We start from the raw sequence: 17,500 nt of genomic DNA on the forward strand, positions 1-17,500 counted from the left end.
CTACCTGTTAATACACAGGTTAACACGGCGTCCCGACTACCTGTTAATACACAGAGACACAGGTTAACAGGGCGTCATGACTACCTGTTAATACACAGAGACACAGGTTAACACGGCGTCCCGACTACCTGTTAATACACAGAGACACAGGTTAACACGGCGTCACGACTACCTGTTAATACACAGAGACACAGGTTAACACGGCATCACGACTACCTGTTAATACACAGAGACACGGGTTAACACGGCGTCACGACTACCTGTTAATACACAGGTTAACAGGGCGTCATGACTACCTGTTAATACACAGGTTGACAGGGCGTCATGACTACCTGTTAATACACAGAGACACGGGTTAACACGGCGTCACGACTACCTGTTAATACACAGAGACACAGGTTAACACGGCGTCATGACTACCTGTTAATACACAGAGACACAGGTTAACACGGCGTCCCGACTACCTGTTAATACACAGAGACACAGGTTAACATGGCGTCACGACTACCTGTTAATACACAGAGACACAGGTTAACACGGCGTCACGACTACCTGTTAATACACAGAGACACGGCGTCATGACTACCTGTTAATACACAGAGACACAGGTTAACACGGCGTCACGACTACCTGTTAATACACAGAGACACAGGTTAACACGGCGTCACGACTACCTGTTAATACACAGGTTAACATGGCGTCACGACTACCTGTTAATACACAGAGACACGGGTTAACATGGCGTCACGACTACCTGTTAATACACAGAGACACGGGTTAACACGGCGTCACGACTACCTGTTAATACACAGAGACACAGGTTAACACGGCGTCACGACTACCTGTTAATACACAGAGACACAGGTTAACACGGCGTCACGACTACCTGTTAATACACAGGTTAACACGGCGTCACGACTACCTGTTAATACACAGGTTAACACGGCGTCACGACTACCTGTTAATACACAGAGACACGGGTTAACATGGCGTCACGACTACCTGTTAATACACAGAGACACAGGTTAACACGGCGTCATGACTACCTGTTAATACACAGAGACACGGGTTAACACGGCATCACAACTACCTGTTAATACACAGAGACACAGGTTAACACGGCATCACGACTACCTGTTAATACACAGAGACACAGGTTAACACGGCGTCCCGACTACCTGTTAATACACAGAGACACAGGTTAACACGGCGTCACGACTACCTGTTAATACACAGAGACACGGCGTCATGACTACCTGTTAATACACAGAGACACAGGTTAACACGGCATCACGACTACCTGTTAATACACAGAGACACGGGTTAACACGGCGTCACGACTACCTGTTAATACACAGAGACACAGGTTAACATGGCGTCACGACTACCTGTTAATACACAGAGACACGGGTTAACATGGCGTCATGACTACCTGTTAATACACAGAGACACGGCGTCACGACTACCTGTTAATACACAGGTTAACACGGCGTCACGACTACCTGTTAATACACAGAGACACGGGTTAACATGGCGTCACGACTACCTGTTAATACACAGAGACACGGGTTAACATGGCGTCATGACTACCTGTTAATACACAGAGACACGGGTTAACACGGCATCATGACTACCTGTTAATACACAGAGACACGGGTTAACACGGCGTCATGACTACCTGTTAATACACAGGTTAACACGGCATCACAACAATGAAAAATAAATTCATTCCAGGATTCAAACAACCCACAATGCACCAGCATCTCACTGCACTTCAAACAACCCACAATGCACCAGCATCTCACTGCACTTGACTTATAAAAGACATTCATTTGCATAGAAGACATTTAAAAGGCAAGTGCAGCGCGACGTTGGTGCATTGTGGGTTGTTTTGAAGTGCAGTGAGATGCTGGTGCATTGTGGTTTGTTTTGAAGTGCAGTGAGATGCTGGTGCATTGTGGTTTGTTTTGAAGTGCAGTGAGATGCTGGTGCATTGTGGTTTGTTTTGAAGTGCAGTGAGATGCTGGTGCATTGTGGTTTGTTTTGAATGGTCGGCCAAGGTGAAGCTTCTAAATCATACCGAGAACCTGTCAGCAGTATGTAGATGGTTGAGGTGCTGGTAGACTAGGTTAGGGTCCTCCTGTAGGAGCTGTGTTTCCAGGGCCTGCATAATGAAGCTGACTGTGTGTCCGTCCAGCTGATTACTGAGGTAGACGGGCAGAGTCTCAGGGGGGACACAGCTCAGCAGCTCAGCACAGGCTGGGAGGTTGGACTGGGCCCGCGCTGCGTTCAGGGACTGGTTGAACTCATAGGCGTTTGAGGGCTGGAGGTTGATGGTTATTGCCTCCTCTCCTCCTCTTCCTCCTCGTCCTCCTCCTCCACAGTGGTTCTCTGGTGGACCTGGGGTTGACGTGGATGTTGTCTCTGATTCTGCTGCTTTCGTCCTGTCTGGCTCAGCAGCCTGCCCGTCTTCGTCCTCAGTCCCCTCAACCTGACGGAGGACAAATAGACAGCTTGTGACCATCTAGACACCGCTTTGTTACATTAGCTGTGTCCTCCCCATTATTACATTAGCTGTGTCCTTACCCATTATTACATTAGCTGTGTCCTTACCCATTATTACATTAGCTGTGTCCTCCCCATTATTACATTAGCTGTGTCCTTACCCATTATTACATTAGCTGTGTCCTACCCATTATTACATTAGCTGTGTCCTTACCCATTATTACATTAGCTGTGTCCTTACCCATTATTACATTAGCTGTGTCCTCCCCATTATTACATTAGCTGTGTCCTTACCCATTATTACATTAGCTGTGTCCTTACCCATTATTACATTAGCTGTGTCCTCCCCATTATTACATTAGCTGTGTCCTTACCCATTATTACATTAGCTGTGTCCTACCCATTATTACATTAGCTGTGTCCTTACCCATTATTACATTAGCTGTGTCCTCCCCATTATTACATTAGCTGTGTCCTTACCCATTATTACATTAGCTGTGTCCTCCCCATTATTACATTAGCTGTGTCCTCCCCATTATTACATTAGCTGTGTCCTACCCATTATTACATTAGCTGTGTCCTTATCCATTATTACATTAGCTGTGTCCTTACCCATTATTACATTAGCTGTGTCCTTACCCATTATTACATTAGCTGTGTCCTACCCATAATTACATTAGCTGTGTCCTACCCATTATTACATTAGCTGTGTCCTTACCCATTATTACATTAGCTGTGTCCTCCCCATTATTACATTAGCTGTGTCCTCCCCATTATTACATTAGCTGTGTCCTACCCATTATTACATTAGCTGTGTCCTTACCCATTATTACATTAGCTGTGTCCTCCCCATTATTACATTAGCTGTGTCCTACCCATTATTACATTAGCTGTGTCCTACCCCATTATTACATTAGCTGTGTCCTTACCCATTATTACATTAGCTGTGTCCTACCCATTATTACATTAGCTGTGTCCTTACCCATTATTACATGAGCTGTGTCCTACCCATTATTACATTAGCTGTGTCCTACCCATTATTACATTAGCTGTGTCCTCCCCATTATTACATTAGCTGTGTCCTACCCATTATTACATTAGCTGTGTCCTTACCCATTATTACATTAGCTGTGTCCTACCCATTATTACATTAGCTGTGTCCTTACCCATTATTACATTAGCTGTGTCCTACCCATTATTACATTAGCTGTGTCCTTACCCATTATTACATTAGCTGTGTCCTTACCCATTATTACATTAGCTGTGTCCTTACCCATTATTACATTAGCTGTGTCCTCCCCATTATTACATTAGCTGTGTCCTTACCCATTATTACATTAGCTGTGTCCTTACCCATTATTACATTAGCTGTGTCCTCCCCATTATTACATTAGCTGTGTCCTCCCCATTATTACATTAGCTGTGTCCTACCCATTATTACATTAGCTGTGTCCTACCCATTATTACATTAGCTGTGTCCTACCCCATTATTACATTAGCTGTGTCCTACCCATTATTACATTAGCTGTGTCCTCCCCATTATTACATTAGCTGTGTCCTACCCATTATTACATTAGCTGTGTCCTACCCATTATTACATTAGCTGTGTCCTACCCATTATTACATTAGCTGTGTCCTCCCCATTATTACATTAGCTGTGTCCTTAGTATAGTGTATATATTAATGTGTAGTATACCTCAGTGATGGTATGGTAGTATAGTGTGTATATTAATGTGTAGTATATTATACCTAAGTGATGGGTATGGTAGTATAGTGTGTATATTAATGTGTAGTATACCTCAGTGATGGGTATGGTAGTATAGTGTGTATATTAATGTGTAGTATACCTCAGTGATGGGTACAGTAGTATAGTGTGTATATTAATGTGTAGTATACCTCAATGATGGGTATGGTAGTATAGTGTGTATATTAATGTGTAGTATATTATACCTCCGTGATGGGTACAGTAGTATAGTGTATATATTAATGTGTAGTATATTATACCTCAGTGATGGTATGGTAGTATAGTGTGTATATTAATGTGCAGTATATTATACCTAAGTGATGGGTATGGTAGTATAGTGTGTATATTAATGTGTAGTATACCTCAGTGATGGGTATGGTAGTATAGTGTGTATATTAATGTGTAGTATACCATACCTCAGTGATGGTATGGTAGTATAGTGTGTATATTAATGTGTAGTATATTATACCTCAGTGATGGGTACAGTAGTATAGTGTATATATTAATGTGTAGTATATTATACCTCAGTGATGGGTATGGTAGTATTGTGTATATATTAATGTGTAGTATATTATACCTCAGTGATGGGTATGGTAGTATAGTGCATATATTAATGTGTAGTATACCATACCTCAGTGATGGGTATGGTAGTATAGTGTGTATATTAATGTGTAGTATATCATACCTCAGTGAAGGGTATGGTAGTATAGTGTGTATATTAATGTGTAGTATATTATACCTCAGTGATGGGTATGGTAGTATAGTGTATATATTAATGTGTAGTATACCATACCTCAGTGATGGGTATGGTAGTATAGTGTGTATATTAATGTGTAGTATATCATACCTCAGTGAAGGGTATGGTAGTATAGTGTGTATATTAATGTGTAGTATATTATGCCTCAGTGATGGTATGGTAGTATAGTGTATATATTAATGTGTAGTATACCATACCTCAGTGATGGGTATGGTAGTATAGTGTGTATATTAATGTGTAGTATATCATACCTCAGTGAAGGGTATGGTAGTATAGTGTGTATATTAATGTGTAGTATATTATACCTCAGTGATGGGTATGGTAGTATAGTGTGTATATTAATGTGTAGTATACCTCAGTGATGGGTATGGTAGTATAGTGTGTATATTAATGTGTAGTATATTATACCTCAGTGATGGGTATGGTAGTATAGTGTGTATATTAATGTGTAGTATATTATACCTCAGTGATGGTATGGTAGTATAGTGTGTATATTAATGTGTAGTATACCTCAGTGATGGGTATGGTAGTATAGTGTGTATATTAATGTGTAGTATACCTCAGTGATGGGTATGGTAGTATAGTGTATATATTAATGTGTAGTATACCTCAGTGATGGTATGGTAGTATAGTGTGTATATTAATGTGTAGTATATTATACCTCAGTGATGGGTCCAGTAGTATAGTGTATATATTAATGTATATTCTACCTCAGTGATGGGTACAGTCCTCCTCCAGTGATGGTATGGTAGTATAGTGTATATATTAATGTGTAGTATATTATACCTCAGTGATGGGTCCAGTAGTATAGTGTATATATTAATGTGTAGTATACCTCAGTGATGGGTCCAGTAGTATAGTGTGTATATTAATGTGTAGTATATTATACGTCAGTGATGGGTCCAGTAGTATAGTGTGTATATTAATGTGTAGTATATTATACCTCAGTGATGGGTACAGTAGTATAGTGTGTATATTAATGTGTAGTATATTATACCTCAGTGATGGTACAGTAGTATAGTGTGTATATTAATGTGTAGTATATTATACCTCAGTGATGGGTACAGTAGTATAGTGTATATATTAATGTGTAGTATATTATACCTCAGTGATGGGTCCAGTAGTATAGTGTATATATTAATGTGTAGTATATTATACCTCAGTGATGGGTCCAGTAGTATAGTGTGTATATTAATGTGTAGTATATTATACCTCAGTGATGGGTCCAGTAGTATAGTGTATATATTAATGTGTAGTATATTATACCTCAGTGATGGGTCCAGTAGTATAGTGTGTATATTAATGTGTAGTATACCTCAGTGATGGTACAGTAGTATAGTGTGTATATTAATGTGTAGTATATTATACCTCAGTGATGGGTACAGTAGTATAGTGTATATATTAATGTGTAGTATATTATACCTCAGTGATGGGTACAGTAGTATAGTGTATATATTAATGTATATTATACCTCAGTGATGGGTACAGTAGTATAGTGTATATATTAATGTGTAGTATATTATACCTCAGTGATGGGTCCAGTAGTATAGTGTGTATATTAATGTATATTATACCTCAGTGATGGGTACAGTAGTATAGTGTATATATTAATGTGTAGTATATTATACCTCAGTGATGGGTATGGTAGTATAGTGTGTATATTAATGTGTAGTATATTATACCTCAGTGATGGGTATGGTAGTATAGTGTATATATTAATGTGTAGTATACCTCAGTGATGGGTACAGTAGTATAGTGTATATATTAATGTGTAGTATATTATACCTCAGTGATGGGTATGGTAGTATAGTGTGTATATTAATGTGTAGTATATCATACCTCAGTGAAGGGTATGGTAGTATAGTGTGTATATTAATGTGTAGTATATTATACCTCAGTGATGGTATGGTAGTATAGTGTATATATTAATGTGTAGTATACCATACCTCAGTGATGGGTATGGTAGTATAGTGTGTATATTAATGTGTAGTATATCATACCTCAGTGAAGGGTATGGTAGTATAGTGTGTATATTAATGTGTAGTATATTATGCCTCAGTGAAGGGTATGGTAGTATAGTGTGTATATTAATGTGTAGTATATTATGCCTCAGTGATGGTACAGTAGTATAGTGTGTATATTAATGTGTAGTATATTATACCTCAGTGATGGGTACAGTAGTATAGTGTATATATTAATGTGTAGTATATTATACCTCAGTGATGGGTATGGTAGTATAGTGTGTATATTAATGTGTAGTATACCTCAGTGATGGGTATGATAGTATAGTGCATATATTAATGTGTAGTATATTATACCTCAGTGATGGGTATGGTAGTATAGTGTGTATATTAATGTGTAGTATACCTCAGTGATGGGTATGGTAGTATAGTGTGTATATTAATGTGTAGTATACCTCAGTGATGGGTATGGTAGTATAGTGTATATATTAATGTGTAGTATACCTCAGTGATGGTATGGTAGTATAGTGTGTATATTAATGTGTAGTATATTATACCTCAGTGATGGGTCCAGTAGTATAGTGTATATATTAATGTATATTCTACCTCAGTGATGGGTACAGTCCTCCTCCAGTGATGGTATGGTAGTATAGTGTATATATTAATGTGTAGTATATTATACCTCAGTGATGGGTCCAGTAGTATAGTGTATATATTAATGTGTAGTATACCTCAGTGATGGGTCCAGTAGTATAGTGTGTATATTAATGTGTAGTATATTATACCTCAGTGATGGGTCCAGTAGTATAGTGTATATATTAATGTGTAGTATATTATACCTCAGTGATGGGTATGGTAGTATAGTGTGTATATTAATGTGTAGTATATTATACCTCAGTGATGGTACAGTAGTATAGTGTGTATATTAATGTGTAGTATATTATACCTCAGTGATGGGTACAGTAGTATAGTGTATATATTAATGTGTAGTATATTATACCTCAGTGATGGGTATGGTAGTATAGTGTATATATTAATGTGTAGTATATTATACCTCAGTGATGGGTATGGTAGTATAGTGCATATATTAATGTGTAGTATACCATACCTCAGTGATGGGTATGGTAGTATAGTGTGTATATTAATGTGTAGTATATCATACCTCAGTGAAGGGTATGGTAGTATAGTGTGTATATTAATGTGTAGTATATTATGCCTCAGTGATGGGTATGGTAGTATAGTGTATATATTAATGTGTAGTATACCATACCTCAGTGATGGGTATGGTAGTATAGTGTGTATATTAATGTGTAGTATATCATACCTCAGTGAAGGGTATGGTAGTATAGTGTGTATATTAATGTGTAGTATATTATACCTCAGTGATGGGTATGGTAGTATAGTGTGTATATTAATGTGTAGTATACCTCAGTGATGGGTATGGTAGTATAGTGTGTATATTAATGTGTAGTATACCTCAGTGATGGGTATGGTAGTATAGTGTATATATTAATGTGTAGTATACCTCAGTGATGGTATGGTAGTATAGTGTGTATATTAATGTGTAGTATATTATACCTCAGTGATGGGTCCAGTAGTATAGTGTATATATTAATGTATATTCTACCTCAGTGATGGGTACAGTCCTCCTCCAGTGATGGTATGGTAGTATAGTGTATATATTAATGTGTAGTATATTATACCTCAGTGATGGGTCCAGTAGTATAGTGTATATATTAATGTGTAGTATACCTCAGTGATGGGTCCAGTAGTATAGTGTGTATATTAATGTGTAGTATATTATACGTCAGTGATGGGTCCAGTAGTATAGTGTGTATATTAATGTGTAGTATATTATACCTCAGTGATGGGTACAGTAGTATAGTGTGTATATTAATGTGTAGTATATTATACCTCAGTGATGGTACAGTAGTATAGTGTGTATATTAATGTGTAGTATATTATACCTCAGTGATGGGTACAGTAGTATAGTGTATATATTAAAGTGTAGTGTATTATACCTCAGTGATGGGTCCAGTAGTATAGTGTATATATTAATGTGTAGTATATTATACCTCAGTGATGGGTCCAGTAGTATAGTGTGTATATTAATGTGTAGTATATTATACCTCAGTGATGGGTCCAGTAGTATAGTGTATATATTAATGTGTAGTATATTATACCTCAGTGAGGGGTCCAGTAGTATAGTGTGTATATTAATGTGTAGTATACCTCAGTGATGGTACAGTAGTATAGTGTGTATATTAATGTGTAGTATATTATACCTCAGTGATGGGTACAGTAGTATAGTGTATATATTAATGTGTAGTATATTATACCTCAGTGATGGGTACAGTAGTATAGTGTATATATTAATGTATATTATACCTCAGTGATGGGTACAGTAGTATAGTGTATATATTAATGTGTAGTATATTATACCTCAGTGATGGGTCCAGTAGTATAGTGTGTATATTAATGTATATTATACCTCAGTGATGGGTACAGTAGTATAGTGTATATATTAATGTGTAGTATATTATACCTCAGTGATGGGTATGGTAGTATAGTGTGTATATTAATGTGTAGTATATTATACCTCAGTGATGGGTATGGTAGTATAGTGTATATATTAATGTGTAGTATACCTCAGTGATGGGTACAGTAGTATAGTGTATATATTAATGTGTAGTATATTATACCTCAGTGATGGGTATGGTAGTATAGTGTGTATATTAATGTGTAGTATATCATACCTCAGTGAAGGGTATGGTAGTATAGTGTGTATATTAATGTGTAGTATATTATACCTCAGTGATGGTATGGTAGTATAGTGTATATATTAATGTGTAGTATACCATACCTCAGTGATGGGTATGGTAGTATAGTGTGTATATTAATGTGTAGTATATCATACCTCAGTGAAGGGTATGGTAGTATAGTGTGTATATTAATGTGTAGTATATTATGCCTCAGTGAAGGGTATGGTAGTATAGTGTGTATATTAATGTGTAGTATATTATGCCTCAGTGATGGTATGGTAGTATAGTGTGTATATTAATGTGTAGTATACCTCAGTGATGGTACAGTAGTATAGTGTATATATTAATGTGTAGTATATTATACCTCAGTGATGGGTCCAGTAGTATAGTGTATATATTAATGTGTAGTATACCTCAGTGATGGGTCCAGTAGTATAGTGTGTATATTAATGTGTAGTATATTATACGTCAGTGATGGGTCCAGTAGTATAGTGTGTATATTAATGTGTAGTATATTATACCTCAGTGATGGGTACAGTAGTATAGTGTGTATATTAATGTGTAGTATATTATACCTCAGTGATGGTACAGTAGTATAGTGTGTATATTAATGTGTAGTATATTATACCTCAGTGATGGGTACAGTAGTATAGTGTATATATTAAAGTGTAGTGTATTATACCTCAGTGATGGGTCCAGTAGTATAGTGTATATATTAATGTGTAGTATATTATACCTCAGTGATGGGTCCAGTAGTATAGTGTGTATATTAATGTGTAGTATATTATACCTCAGTGATGGGTCCAGTAGTATAGTGTATATATTAATGTGTAGTATATTATACCTCAGTGAGGGGTCCAGTAGTATAGTGTGTATATTAATGTGTAGTATACCTCAGTGATGGTACAGTAGTATAGTGTGTATATTAATGTGTAGTATATTATACCTCAGTGATGGGTACAGTAGTATAGTGTATATATTAATGTGTAGTATATTATACCTCAGTGATGGGTACAGTAGTATAGTGTATATATTAATGTATATTATACCTCAGTGATGGGTACAGTAGTATAGTGTATATATTAATGTGTAGTATATTATACCTCAGTGATGGGTCCAGTAGTATAGTGTGTATATTAATGTATATTATACCTCAGTGATGGGTACAGTAGTATAGTGTATATATTAATGTGTAGTATATTATACCTCAGTGATGGGTATGGTAGTATAGTGTGTATATTAATGTGTAGTATATTATACCTCAGTGATGGGTATGGTAGTATAGTGTATATATTAATGTGTAGTATACCTCAGTGATGGGTACAGTAGTATAGTGTATATATTAATGTGTAGTATATTATACCTCAGTGATGGGTATGGTAGTATAGTGTGTATATTAATGTGTAGTATATCATACCTCAGTGAAGGGTATGGTAGTATAGTGTGTATATTAATGTGTAGTATATTATACCTCAGTGATGGTATGGTAGTATAGTGTATATATTAATGTGTAGTATACCATACCTCAGTGATGGGTATGGTAGTATAGTGTGTATATTAATGTGTAGTATATCATACCTCAGTGAAGGGTATGGTAGTATAGTGTGTATATTAATGTGTAGTATATTATGCCTCAGTGAAGGGTATGGTAGTATAGTGTGTATATTAATGTGTAGTATATTATGCCTCAGTGATGGTATGGTAGTATAGTGTGTATATTAATGTGTAGTATACCTCAGTGATGGTACAGTAGTATAGTGTATATATTAATGTGTAGTATATTATACCTCAGTGATGGGTATGGTAGTATAGTGTGTATATTAATGTGTAGTATACCTCAGTGATGGGTATGATAGTATAGTGCATATATTAATGTGTAGTATATTATACCTCAGTGATGGGTATGGTAGTATAGTGTGTATATTAATGTGTAGTATACCTCAGTGATGGGTATGGTAGTATAGTGTGTATATTAATGTGTAGTATACCTCAGTGATGGGTATGGTAGTATAGTGTATATATTAATGTGTAGTATACCTCAGTGATGGTATGGTAGTATAGTGTGTATATTAATGTGTAGTATATTATACCTCAGTGATGGGTCCAGTAGTATAGTGTATATATTAATGTATATTCTACCTCAGTGATGGGTACAGTCCTCCTCCAGTGATGGTATGGTAGTATAGTGTATATATTAATGTGTAGTATATTATACCTCAGTGATGGGTCCAGTAGTATAGTGTATATATTAATGTGTAGTATACCTCAGTGATGGGTCCAGTAGTATAGTGTGTATATTAATGTGTAGTATATTATACCTCAGTGATGGGTCCAGTAGTATAGTGTATATATTAATGTGTAGTATATTATACCTCAGTGATGGGTATGGTAGTATAGTGTGTATATTAATGTGTAGTATATTATACCTCAGTGATGGTACAGTAGTATAGTGTGTATATTAATGTGTAGTATATTATACCTCAGTGATGGGTACAGTAGTATAGTGTATATATTAATGTGTAGTATATTATACCTCAGTGATGGGTATGGTAGTATAGTGTATATATTAATGTGTAGTATATTATACCTCAGTGATGGGTATGGTAGTATAGTGCATATATTAATGTGTAGTATACCATACCTCAGTGATGGGTATGGTAGTATAGTGTGTATATTAATGTGTAGTATATCATACCTCAGTGAAGGGTATGGTAGTATAGTGTGTATATTAATGTGTAGTATATTATGCCTCAGTGATGGGTATGGTAGTATAGTGTATATATTAATGTGTAGTATACCATACCTCAGTGATGGGTATGGTAGTATAGTGTGTATATTAATGTGTAGTATATCATACCTCAGTGAAGGGTATGGTAGTATAGTGTGTATATTAATGTGTAGTATATTATACCTCAGTGATGGGTATGGTAGTATAGTGTGTATATTAATGTGTAGTATACCTCATTGATGGGTATGGTAGTATAGTGCATATATTAATGTGTAGTATATTATACCTCAGTGATGGGTATGGTAGTATAGTGTGTATATTAATGTGTAGTATATTATACCTCAGTGATGGGTATGGTAGTATAGTGTGTATATTAATGTGTAGTATACCTCAGTGATGGGTATGGTAGTATAGTGTATATATTAATGTGTAGTATATTATACCTCAGTGATGGGTATGGTAGTATAGTGTGTATATTAATGTGTAGTATACCTCAGTGATGGGTATGGTAGTATAGTGTGTATATTAATGTGTAGTATACCTCAGTGATGGGTACAGTAGTATAGTGTGTATATTAATGTGTAGTATACCTCAGTGATGGGTACAGTAGTATAGTGTGTATATTAATGTGTAGTATATTATACCTCAGTGATGGGTACAGTAGTATAGTGTATATATTAATGTGTAGTATATTATACCTCAGTGATGGGTACAGTCCTCCTCCAGTGATGGGTCCAGTAGTATAGTGTGTATATTAATGTGTAGTATATTATACCTCAGTGATGGGTACAGTAGTATAGTGTGTATATTAATGTGTAGTATACCTCAGTGATGGGTACAGTAGTATAGTGTGTATATTAATGTGTAGTATATTCTACCTCAGTGATGGGTACAGTAGTATAGTGTATATATTAATGTGTAGTATATTATACCTCAGTGATGGGTACAGTCCTCCTCCAGTGATGGTACAGTAGTATAGTGTATATATTAATGTGTAGTATATTATACCTCAGTGATGGGTACAGTAGTATAGTGTATATATTAATGTGTAGTATATTATACCTCAGTGATGGGTCCAGTAGTATAGTGTATATATTAATGTATATTATACCTCAGTGATGGGTACAGTAGTATAGTGTATATATTAATGTGTAGTATATTATACCTCAGTGATGGGTCCAGTAGTATAGTGTGTATATTAATGTATATTATACCTCAGTGATGGGTACAGTAGTATAGTGTGTATATTAATTTGTAGTATATTATACCTCAGTGATGGGTATGGTAGTATAGTGTGTATATTAATGTGTAGTATACCTCAGTGATGGGTATGATAGTATAGTGCATATATTAATGTGTAGTATATTATACCTCAGTGATGGGTATGGTAGTATAGTGTGTATATTAATGTGTAGTATACCTCAGTGATGGGTATGGTAGTATAGTGTGTATATTAATGTGTAGTATACCTCAGTGATGGGTACAGTAGTATAGTGTGTATATTAATGTGTAGTATATTATACCTCAGTGATGGGTACAGTAGTATAGTGTATATATTAATGTGTAGTATATTATACCTCAGTGATGGGTACAGTCCTCCTCCAGTGATGGGTCCAGTAGTATAGTGTGTATATTAATGTGTAGTATATTATACCTCAGTGATGGGTACAGTAGTATAGTGTGTATATTAATGTGTAGTATACCTCAGTGATGGGTACAGTAGTATAGTGTGTATATTAATGTGTAGTATATTCTACCTCAGTGATGGGTACAGTAGTATAGTGTATATATTAATGTGTAGTATATTATACCTCAGTGATGGGTACAGTCCTCCTCCAGTGATGGTACAGTAGTATAGTGTATATATTAATGTGTAGTATATTATACCTCAGTGATGGGTACAGTAGTATAGTGTATATATTAATGTGTAGTATATTATACCTCAGTGATGGGTCCAGTAGTATAGTGTATATATTAATGTATATTATACCTCAGTGATGGGTACAGTAGTATAGTGTATATATTAATGTGTAGTATATTATACCTCAGTGATGGGTCCAGTAGTATAGTGTGTATATTAATGTATATTATACCTCAGTGATGGGTACAGTAGTATAGTGTGTATATTAATTTGTAGTATATTATACCTCAGTGATGGGTATGGTAGTATAGTGTGTATATTAATGTGTAGTATACCTCAGTGATGGGTATGATAGTATAGTGCATATATTAATGTGTAGTATATTATACCTCAGTGATGGGTATGGTAGTATAGTGTGTATATTAATGTGTAGTATACCTCAGTGATGGGTATGGTAGTATAGTGTGTATATTAATGTGTAGTATACCTCAGTGATGGGTATGGTAGTATAGTGTATATATTAATGTGTAGTATACCTCAGTGATGGTATGGTAGTATAGTGTGTATATTAATGTGTAGTATATTATACCTCAGTGATGGGTCCAGTAGTATAGTGTATATATTAATGTATATTCTACCTCAGTGATGGGTACAGTCCTCCTCCAGTGATGGTATGGTAGTATAGTGTATATATTAATGTGTAGTATATTATACCTCAGTGATGGGTCCAGTAGTATAGTGTATATATTAATGTGTAGTATACCTCAGTGATGGGTCCAGTAGTATAGTGTGTATATTAATGTGTAGTATATTATACCTCAGTGATGGGTCCAGTAGTATAGTGTATATATTAATGTGTAGTATATTATACCTCAGTGATGGGTATGGTAGTATAGTGTGTATATTAATGTGTAGTATATTATACCTCAGTGATGGTACAGTAGTATAGTGTGTATATTAATGTGTAGTATATTATACCTCAGTGATGGGTACAGTAGTATAGTGTATATATTAATGTGTAGTATATTATACCTCAGTGATGGGTATGGTAGTATAGTGTATATATTAATGTGTAGTATATTATACCTCAGTGATGGGTATGGTAGTATAGTGCATATATTAATGTGTAGTATACCATACCTCAGTGATGGGTATGGTAGTATAGTGTGTATATTAATGTGTAGTATATCATACCTCAGTGAAGGGTATGGTAGTATAGTGTGTATATTAATGTGTAGTATATTATGCCTCAGTGATGGGTATGGTAGTATAGTGTATATATTAATGTGTAGTATACCATACCTCAGTGATGGGTATGGTAGTATAGTGTGTATATTAATGTGTAGTATATCATACCTCAGTGAAGGGTATGGTAGTATAGTGTGTATATTAATGTGTAGTATATTATACCTCAGTGATGGGTATGGTAGTATAGTGTGTATATTAATGTGTAGTATACCTCATTGATGGGTATGGTAGTATAGTGCATATATTAATGTGTAGTATATTATACCTCAGTGATGGGTATGGTAGTATAGTGTGTATATTAATGTGTAGTATATTATACCTCAGTGATGGGTATGGTAGTATAGTGTGTATATTAATGTGTAGTATACCTCAGTGATGGGTATGGTAGTATAGTGTATATATTAATGTGTAGTATATTATACCTCAGTGATGGGTATGGTAGTATAGTGTGTATATTAATGTGTAGTATACCTCAGTGATGGGTATGGTAGTATAGTGTGTATATTAATGTGTAGTATACCTCAGTGATGGGTACAGTAGTATAGTGTGTATATTAATGTGTAGTATACCTCAGTGATGGGTACAGTAGTATAGTGTGTATATTAATGTGTAGTATATTATACCTCAGTGATGGGTACAGTAGTATAGTGTATATATTAATGTGTAGTATATTATACCTCAGTGATGGGTACAGTCCTCCTCCAGTGATGGGTCCAGTAGTATAGTGTGTATATTAATGTGTAGTATATTATACCTCAGTGATGGGTACAGTAGTATAGTGTGTATATTAATGTGTAGTATACCTCAGTGATGGGTACAGTAGTATAGTGTGTATATTAATGTGTAGTATATTCTACCTCAGTGATGGGTACAGTAGTATAGTGTATATATTAATGTGTAGTATATTATACCTCAGTGATGGGTACAGTCCTCCTCCAGTGATGGTACAGTAGTATAGTGTATATATTAATGTGTAGTATATTATACCTCAGTGATGGGTACAGTAGTATAGTGTATATATTAATGTGTAGTATATTATACCTCAGTGATGGGTCCAGTAGTATAGTGTATATATTAATGTATATTATACCTCAGTGATGGGTACAGTAGTATAGTGTATATATTAATGTGTAGTATATTATACCTCAGTGATGGGTCCAGTAGTATAGTGTGTATATTAATGTATATTATACCTCAGTGATGGGTACAGTAGTATAGTGTGTATATTAATTTGTAGTATATCATACCTCAGTGATGGTACAGTAGTATAGTGTGTATATTAATGTGTAGTATATTATACCTCAGTGATGGTATGGTAGTATAGTGGATATATTAATGTGTAGTATACCTCAGTGATGGGTACAGTAGTATAGTGTGTATATTAATGTGTAGTATACCTCAGTGATGGTACAGTAGTATAGTGTGTATATTAATGTATATTATACCTCAGTGATGGGTACAGTAGTATAGTGTGTATATTAATGTGTAGTATATTATACCTCAGTGATGGGTCCAGTAGTATAGTGTGTATATTAATGTATATTATACCTCAGTGATGGGTACAGTAGTATAGTGTGTATATTAATTTGTAGTATATCATACCTCAGTGATGGTACAGTAGTATAGTGTGTATATTAATGTGTAGTATATTATACCTCAGTGATGGTATGGTAGTATAGTGGATATATTAATGTGTAGTATACCTCAGTGATGGGTACAGTAGTATAGTGTGTATATTAATGTGTAGTATACCTCAGTGATGGTACAGTAGTATAGTGTGTATATTAATGTATATTATACCTCAGTGATGGGTACAGTAGTATAGTGTGTATATTAATGTGTAGTATATTATACCTCAGTGATGGGTCCAGTAGTATAGTGTATATATTAATGTATATTATACCTCAGTGATGGGTACAGTAGTATAGTGTGTA

The 17,500-nt window shown here is 35.3% G+C and overlaps 1 protein-coding gene across 14 annotated transcripts in view; it reads right to left on the reverse strand.

Moving 5' to 3' along the window:
- Nucleotides 1–17,500, reverse strand: part of LOC129842356 (sperm-associated antigen 1-like) — a 139,610-nt gene that overhangs the window by 5,260 nt on the left and 116,850 nt on the right. For 13 of the 14 annotated variants that reach the window (XR_008757556.1, XR_008757549.1, XR_008757548.1 and 10 more), the window contains one exon: nt 2,081–2,491. Coding sequence is in view for 4 of the 14 variants with exons in the window: in XM_055910888.1 (XP_055766863.1) it covers nt 2,081–2,491 (411 nt within the window). In the remaining 10 variants the exon portion in view is untranslated. Of the gene's footprint in view, nt 1,301–2,080; nt 2,492–17,500 lie in introns of all 14 variants that reach the window. The other variant, XM_055910889.1, reaches the window with a different exon arrangement.

Source organism: Salvelinus fontinalis, unplaced genomic scaffold (assembly GCF_029448725.1).
Source record: "Salvelinus fontinalis isolate EN_2023a unplaced genomic scaffold, ASM2944872v1 scaffold_0035, whole genome shotgun sequence".
Lineage (NCBI taxonomy): Eukaryota > Metazoa > Chordata > Actinopteri > Salmoniformes > Salmonidae > Salvelinus > Salvelinus fontinalis.